This window comes from Halyomorpha halys, unplaced genomic scaffold, assembly GCF_000696795.3.
Source record: "Halyomorpha halys isolate HHAL.00 unplaced genomic scaffold, Hhal_1.1 Scaffold297.1, whole genome shotgun sequence".
NCBI classification, from domain to species: domain Eukaryota; kingdom Metazoa; phylum Arthropoda; class Insecta; order Hemiptera; family Pentatomidae; genus Halyomorpha; species Halyomorpha halys.
In genome coordinates this window covers 1,149,258-1,158,641 of record NW_027109687.1, presented here as the reverse complement: position 1 = coordinate 1,158,641, position 9,384 = coordinate 1,149,258, and the positions used below count along the sequence as shown (strand labels likewise).

The following is a 9,384-nucleotide window of genomic DNA, read 5'->3' as shown; positions in this document are numbered from 1 at the left end:
CTGAATCTAAATATGAGTTCTAGAATTTAAACTTTAATTTGCCCATTTAGTTATTCAGTAACTTTCTAAATCAGAAGATTCTACATTAACATCTCCTTGTGAAAGAATGAACAATCTTACCTACAGAGGTAGGTAAGTGTACCTTCTTGAATATAACACAGAATTCTTTTAAAGTGACTTGATTATCTCTCTAATATATCTATTTATTCTTTGGAATAAAAAGTTTTTGTTATTAGCACTTCTTAGTTCTTCTATTTCCTTTATTTTAAACCCAGATCATGTTTATATTGTCTTCCCTCTTTCTTTTTTATTTTGTGCATAAGCATACAAACAAAATTAGTTATTTTTTTAACTAATTTTGTTTTACTTTTCTACTTTAGGGAAGTATTGTAATCAGTTCAAATTTTTGATATGCAGTTTTCAACAGATCTGTGTTTCAGATCCTCGTAAATTCAATTTTTTGCCAATTTTCCGTCTGTGCCATGAATATCTCTTGAACTGGTGGTACTGATTTTACTACTTTTTATTGTTTAGTAGGGGTTCAACCTCCGAAGCCTGTGTAATAAATTGGGCTGACTATGCACAATAGCGACTGTGCAATATTAAAATACCTGTCCCTTCATACAATGTAACACCAAAACAACTCTAAGGATTGCTTCAAAGGTTATATCAACCATGTGAGGCCCACCAGGCCGATCTGGTATAAAATAAAATATATATAAAAAAAAAGATCGCTTTAAGTTTTATTTTTAAAGCCCCTTAACATTTTATATGCAGAATAAATTCTTGAAAAAAAAATAATGAAGAAAATAATAATTTGTTTGTGCATAACCCATAAAGGATACAATATATTTTATTATGTAATAGATGCATAGGTAAATTATGCATTGGAATGGTAATTATATTCTCTACAACATCAAAAAAAAATTCTAATTCATGGGACATTACTAGCCAAGACAACTCTGTATATTGGATTTGTTAACATATTTTTAAAAGTATTTGCCACAAATTATTATAGAAACCCCTTTTGCCCCCTAATGTTCATTTAAAAGATAATTAACCTGTCTAAGTTAAACTAAGAAAAAAATCTTAATCAGAATAATATTTGTGAAGATACAGCAAAAAGTTACTTCCGAAGGGGTAATGAGTATTGTATAAGTGAACAAACCAGACATTTTGTACAGTAAAGTGTTGAAGTTTTATCCATGTTTTAACGTATCCATTGCCCAGCAAATAATAAATCAAGGTGGATATGATTTAGTCTACTATAAACAAAATGTTCTAATTTGTCCATTCTGGACAAAATAAATTAATATTAATTATGCAGACAAAAAAAAGTTTTGTTTTTTTCTTTAAAAAAAAAAACTGTAAAAGAGAGTAGTAGTTTTACTGTTAATTGCTCAACCAAACAATTCCAATTTACTATAAATATATGAAAATAACATAATAAAAAAATAACAGGAATGATAGCGAGTATATAATCTTTAGATTTATTTTTTACTCATTATGTCTGGATAATTAATGTTTATTGATTCTGTCTGGGATAGACAAAATAATCCATTTAGTCTGTTTTGTCCAATTAAGTTTATTCTTTCCAAAGAACAAGACAGTATAAAAAAAATAAAAAATCATACTTTAATTAAATTGATCAAACTTCAAGGATCACTTAAAACATTACTTTAGAAAAAATAAATGTACTTTGGAGGTAATGGAATTAGGTGTAGTAACTTATTAGAACATTCTGGTAACCATTAGTTATGGATATTAAAAATGATATTGATTAAGAAATGTAGTAATAAAATATAAAAACTCGAAAATAATCAATCAAAATTATTTCAATCCAATGGATGAAATATCTGTTATTTTATTGAACTCATTTACTCAAAATTACTAACTTATTAAATATTTTTATAATTATTAGTAAACAACAGTTGGAAGCATTTTTGATATATGTTAGTATAAAGGAAGCATAAAATGAAACAAAAAATAAGTTACAATAGATATATTTCAATATTAAGGCTTTGGTCTTTCCATAGATGTTACAAATAAAATTAAGTAACAAAATTAAACATTTTTTAATTGTAATCTTTTAGTTTTCTTGTTTTGAAAAGATGATAAAATTACTACATTTGTCAAGATAATATTTTTATACAACATAGGCCAGCTTAATAAATGTAAACACGCATTTACCTTCCATGGCAAAAGTCTTAATAATGTCATAACTACAAAAAAAATGATAAAACCGTGCAAGATTACATACATTGATTGCACCAATTAGTATTATAAATGTTTGACAACAAAGCTATAAATGATATTAATTTAATAGTACTAAATATATCATACTAGGTACAAACAATCAAAAAAAATATAAACATCAATAATTTAAATGAGGGTAATAGTAATGGAAATCAGACGTTTTTAACTGTAGTGAGTTGATAAGAATACAAGCAATTGTTGCAATCAATGCACCACTTATCTTATGTACATGCTTGTCTGACTTTAAGGGAATTCAACTTTGTATGATACAAGTATAAACTACAACAGGATTGAACAATACACTCCAACAAATTTAAACCTGATTAAAAACAAAAAATAAATAAATAAATAACACCATAAAGTCAACTGCACTTAATTAAAATTGTTTTTAAATTTCAACAAATTATTATAAAATATATTTTAATGAAAATAAGTACAAAAACTTAAGTTTAAATAATCAAAGAAAATATCTAATTGGCTATTTATTTTACAAAACGATCTCATTTATAATACAATAAATAATGTACAATAATTTATACAGAATATCAGTGACTGGTGAACTCTAAAGTACCAAAATATAATTAAGAATGATTATAAACCTGAAAAGTTGAGATATATTACTTATTTACAGTTAAATAACTATGTAAAGAATTTAATAGAATAATGAAACATTCAAGAAAGGGTAACATTGAACTGAATACATTAAAAATCAATCACCCGATTTATCTTAAGATAATTAAACAAAATATGTATTTAAAAAGCAAATTTTAACAAAGTCATATTATGCCTTCTGAGGCTACAATTACAATATCAACCCTGTTTAGGCATATTTGTTTTGAACAATTGCTTGTTAAAATAATACATTTATCTTGGATGTGTCATTAGTTGAAATATAAAATTAATTAAAATGCAAAGAAATGTTACACACTAACGTAAATTCAAAACTATGTAAATACACATGCTGGATTATTGCAATGAAGAATGAGCTTAACAAATCAGAAGTTGGAATACAACATTAAAAACTGTTAATGGAAATGTGAATTTTACAATGCTGTAACATCAATAACTTTTTTCTGTTTACCAATTTCCAAAGCAATATTAAATGAATAGTTATGATATATTTCATGGAAAATTAATAAATAGTGGTTAGAACATAAAATAAAATATTGTATTGAGTCAGATTTATTTGAAAAATATTTAAAATTTTTCTGATGGAGCAAAATGTAATAGAAGTTGATTTAATGACATTTTGTTTTAGCTGATTATAGGTTTTTATTAAAAAGTTTGTTTTCTTGAAATGTGATCACATAACTAATGATTAAAAAATGTTTTTTTAATAAAAAAATAATAATTTTTTTAATATAATTTATACCGAACTCTTATAATTTTTAAATTTCAAACTTACTTAGAAAAATGACATATATATATAAATTAGATTAAAAAAAAAATGTAAAGTAAGAAGTTACAGCAATGAAAATCTTCATTTATTGTTTACATTCATTCATATTTTTTTTTGCTAATAATTTAAAACTTGAACTGCACAATCTAATAGATTTTAAAAGTGATTACAACCATCTTAAAAATTATGAACACAAATTTCGCAAGTATGAAAATACTGTCCTTGTTTATAAAAACTGAATTAAAATTGCTCAAACTCCAGCAACACATTACCAAGATACCTTGTACACCGATTAATAAGAAAGTGTCCCAAACCTTTCATTGATGAAAACACTATAGAACGATTTTATATATATAATTTTTGTATGTATATATTTATACCATATATATGTATATATGTATATTTATATTGATGAATGAGGTCAAAGAGGGAATGGGAAGAAAAACTTCATCATTATACATAGCACATAAACACTCTCTTGCTTTCTTGCATGACCTAAATATGTACAAAATACATTGCAGTTAAAATTTCTATTTCCTTGAAAACTAAATTAGAAAAAAATAGGCAAGGAAATAGAAATTTAAAACTTAGGATCTAAAAGATTTTTAAATATGATTTTGTATATGTGTATATACAAGTCTCAACTGCCAGTCTTATAAGAAAAGATAAAAACTGGTTTCTTTATCCCTTGTGAAAAATTTCTTTTAATCAAAGTGAAATTTATTATGTAAGGGATTGTGGAGTGAAACATCATTTGAAAATTTAATTATTTTTTTAAATTTTTACACTGCAAAGCAGCTTTTGAAAGACCTATTAACTTTTTATATTCCCCATTTTGAATTTCAAAATGTTATACCCTCAATTTAATTTACAAAGATAACCATTCACACATGATTATATATTATTATACAATGCATCCAGATTCATCAATTTGGTTCCCCATAAAATTATTTTAATCCTAAAATTACATAAATTTATAATACATGTTTTACATTTAAAAAAACATCGAATCAAAATTTCACACAGTTTGTGACTATATATATTACTTATAACGATTATTATATATAATGAGTCCAAACTGTTACTCCATGAAATATCTGAAGCACACATATTGCACACATATCTATTTGCATCAACTTGCCAATTCTCCACCAGAACCAATAAAAAATGTTAGAAAATATATTCTTTAAATCATTTATTCTTTCATCTATCATGTTTAATCACAGTAAGAATGAAGTGCTTGAGTCTCTGTCTCTCTTAATTTCTCAGTTAACCACAGTTACAATTATAATGCCAACTAAATTGAACATCAAATTAGAAAAATAACAGAAAAGCCAATTTATTTAGAAAGGCATTTTATGCTTATATCTTTTTGGTCATGTAACTGAAGCTAAAGTGAGCATATTTTAGAGGTCGACTCAAAGCGGGGTTGTGAGGAGGTACCGGGGTTCAAACCTTGAAAGAATACTTGTCGGTATTCTGTTCAAGGGGGAAGCCCTCCGCCTCGCACCCTTGTGTCATACTGGAGAATCTGTTCTCTTAAAGTTGATATTCTGGGCTGAACAGAAATCCCTTGTCAAAGGAAGGCAATTGAAATAGCCGCAGAATTCACAGTCATAGACAGGTATTACATAGAAAAAAAGAACTAGAAGAAGGAAAAGAAACACAGTAGTTATAAGGCAGACCCATATCATAAAGATTTTTTTCTGCCGGTCATATTCTCCCAAAGAAACAAAAGGAAGAATAGCATATGAAAGAAGAAATCCGAAGAGAAAACCAAAAAATGATGAAAAGTTGTCAAACCATGGCAGAAGACCAACTACAAATAGCATTCCAGCAATCGCTAGGTGCTTAAAAAGTGCTCGATATGGGTGCCGCAACATTGGCCAGATGTTTAATATTTCCACTATTAAGCAGGCTAATAGTCCACTCTGTGATCCAGCAGGACCCACCTGTGGACAAGAATAAGCAATAAATAAATAATACATAACAATAATTTCACATTAGCAGCTATTATTCTCCTTATAATAAATAATATTGTGATCCACAGATTATAAAAATTTCATCATTATATTTGTTTTGTCAACAGTTTGCATTTTATTATTTCCTTTCTTTGTCTTAAGTTATTATAGAAAAGGTTAATCAAATTATGTTAGCTTTATGGGCCCTTAACATGGAAATATTTTGCTGATGGTGTAAAGCACATTAAAAGTACTCTGGTGATAAAAATTGGATATAAGAAAACTTTGTATACTAAAAATGCTAAATATAACAGAAAAGAAGAGAAATGTTTTATTGGCTAAGAGTAAAATTAATGAATATAATTAAAAAAATGACAAATAGAAAAATGGCAGATCAATACAAGTAAGAAACCTCAATATAATAGTAAAGAAGTAATTTCTTTAGGAAGTATATCCGTTCCAGAAAGCACATACATTTTGACAATTAGGTAGACATTTTATGTTATTTATTTTTTAAGTGGACACTAGTTCCAAAATTTACTTTGTCTTCTTTTTTTTGTACTTCGACTTTTTTTTTGTACTTTGTCTTTTTTCTAACCAGATTTATTATTTTTTTTCCTCAGCTTATACCAGGCCAGAATAAAAAAAAAAAAATTAACTTTAAAGAAGAAATTATCAGTTTTAATTGGACAAAGTAAAAAATGATAACAAATTTTTTTATTTCCTACTCTATTTAGAAAAAGTTTTAATTAATTCTAATTTAATAAGTTTGGTCATGATCTTAAGCTTAGATAAGAATTTAAAATACAATTATTCTAAACATGAATTTCTTTCCTTAATAATAAATACTGTAATGGTTAAAGCAAAAGAATATGATTTGCAAAAGGTGTAAGCTATTCATTATTATTGGTTTAATTGTTAATATTACTACTAATTAGTTTCCAATTTAAATAACTTACATCAGCTCTGTAAGGTATGAAAATAGCAGATGCGAGGTTACCAGCAACTCCAGATCCAATGTATATGATCATCAATCGAGCTGTTCCTGTCAATTTTTCTAAGTCTCTCATGAGGAACCATTGGATCATTAATGAAATAGCAAGCTGTATGATACTAAAAATAAAATATATTAATAAATAGTGGCATAAATTTATTTTTGGGTGTCCTAAATAAATAAATCTAATAATAAGTGAAAATTATCATAATAAGGTGAAGATAGTTGACCACAGATATATAAGAGGAGAAGATGGTTGGGGGGGGGGGTGTGGTCAGCAGAAAAAACACAGATAAACAAAATATTATTTATTTATTTTGTTTATTTGTGTTTTTTCTGCTGACTGCACCCCCTGATCATCTTCTCCTCTGAAAATTATCATAGGTGACTGGGTGTAAAACTTTACTATTAAAACATACAAAATAGAAAATAAATAAATAAAAATACTTACCCAGCATGCAGAAATATTGATGTAAGAAGTCTGTAAAATTGATCTGGTACTTCAGAATTCAAAAATGGGAGCATTCCACATACATCATCCAAACATGACACCTGGAAAATTATGAAAATTCAAAATGTAAATAAGCAAACTATTAAATTATAATTGAATTATTTGTGGAAGTGGGAAGAGATTTAAGTTTTTTATCACTATAAAAATGGAAAGATACTCTGTTTTAGTTAGGCTTGAATGATGCTACAACAGAAACATATGATATTTTAATAGTTTAGAACCATGTTTCTGTTAAAGTACAAAAGATCTCACTACATTTATTTTTCCTACCAGGATCCAATAATCTCTGCTCTCTTTCAATAACACCTGATGATTTCAACAATCATTTAACATACCATACTACTGATCTATCAATCTTTCCTGAAATTCCAAATAACACCTTCAATCCTGAAAACTTCTTTTTTTCCCCACATATCTTATGAAGAATTACAAGCCACTATTCTAAGATCATGGACCGGACAACATTCCCGTTAAGGTGATTAAATCCTGTCTCCCAGTCCTTATTCCCATACTTTATCATATATATAATTTTTCCTTGCAAAATGCCACATTTCCTTCTCGTTGGAAAATTGCTTTAGTTTGACCATTAAATAAAATCCCAAATCCTTCTTCACCTAATGACTTCCACCCGATTTCTCTCCTCTCTAACCTTTCTAAACCGTTAGAACGCCTTGGCTATTCAACACAATCCGCTCTCCTTAAAATAACCCATGACCTCCAAACTGCCATGGAACACCAAAACCTAACTATCCTAATCCTCCTTCATCTCTTCAAAGCATTAGACACGGTTGACCACAACATCCTTCTAAACAAACTACGAAATCTTGCTTTATCCAACAGTGCTTTGCGCTGGTTTCAATCCTTCCTTTCCGATAGCTTCCAGTACGTAGTGGTTCCAGATAAACCATCATTGAGCCGACGCCTTACCTTTGGTGTTCCTCAGGGTTCATCGCTTTCCCCCACCCTTTTTGCCATCTACATCAATGACCTTCCCCTCCTTATCCAACATTCTCGATACCATTTGTACGCTGATGATTTCCAAATTTACCTTTCCTTCCCACCTTCTGACCTATTGGCTACCATGGAGAAGCTTCAAGAAGACTTGAAGCTGAATCGAATTAGTCACTGGTCACAAGAAAACAAGCTTAAGTTGAACGCAGAGAAGACTAAGGCAATCGTAATAGGATCCAATCACCTCCAGAAAACTATTTCTCATATTCTAACCTTATTGCTAAACAACAATCCAATACAATTTCATCCGTACTTTAAAAACCTTAGTGTCACTATAGACCAAACTCTCTCCTGGAAAAACCACGTCTCTGATATTTCCCGTTGTACCTTCTCCACCCTAAAACATTTAAATTATCTTCGTCACCTACTTCCTTTTGAAACACATAGGCTCCTGGTTACTTCCTTAATACTCCTCCACTTTGATTATTGCTGTGTGGTTTATGGGGATGTCTCTGGGGACCTCAAAGCAAAATTAAAATGGTTAATTAATTTCTTTGTACGATTCATCTTTGGGGTCCCCAGGGACACCTCTGTCACCCGATTTTATGAAGAATTGAAGTGGCTTTACCCCTCCTTCCATCATAAATATTTTCTTGCTTCCTTCCTCTACCAAGTTATCCAATCCTGCAGTACATCATACATTTCTGATATCCTTCAATTTAAATCCTCAGTGCAGTCCCGCAATACCCACTCACAGCCTTCAGACTTATATGTAACTGCCCATGGAACCGTAGCCTTTGGTAGATCTTTCCTCATCCCTATGGAATTCTATTCCCTCCTTCATTTGTAGTTCTAATACACTTTCAACCTTTAAATCTTCGTATTTTCGACCACCTTCTGTCCACCCAATTCCGGAAGAATAACAATTGAATGTTTCAAACAAAGTTTATATATTTTTTGTACTTAATGTTTCAGAATTTAGTTTATTCTTGTAAATATGTATATTAGCAGAAATAGTACCTTTCCATTTATTATATTTAGTTTAATTACATTTGATTTTTATCATTTTTGTTTTCTATTATTTATTATCAGAAGTGTTTGTCATCTTATGTTTTATGATATGACATATGGTTTTACTTTCTTTTGTTCTATTCTTTTGTCTATATAAAGGGTGTTTTTTTAAGCCCGATAGAACTAGAAATTGTAAAAAATAACACAAAAAATAAATTGTAATCAAAATTTTTTTTTTATTCGAAAGATCAATACGTGACATTAACATTTGAAAATGATTTCGGGCATATGGGCACCGCGG

The 9,384-nt window shown here is 28.7% G+C and overlaps 1 protein-coding gene across 6 annotated transcripts in view; it reads right to left on the bottom strand.

Moving 5' to 3' along the window:
- Positions 1–1,987: 1,987 nt before the first annotated feature.
- LOC106680884 (inactive rhomboid protein 1) overlaps positions 1,988–9,384 on the bottom strand; it is a 388,358-nt gene continuing 380,961 nt past the window's right edge. For all 6 annotated transcript variants that reach the window (XM_014420878.3, XM_014420879.3, XM_014420880.3 and 3 more), the window contains 3 exons: positions 7,062–7,162; positions 6,576–6,729; positions 1,988–5,607 (listed from right to left, as the gene is read on the bottom strand). In XM_014420878.3, coding sequence (XP_014276364.1) covers positions 5,173–5,607; positions 6,576–6,729; positions 7,062–7,162 — 690 coding nt within the window. In that variant the 3' untranslated portion in view covers positions 1,988–5,172. The remainder of the gene's footprint in view (positions 5,608–6,575; positions 6,730–7,061; positions 7,163–9,384) is intronic.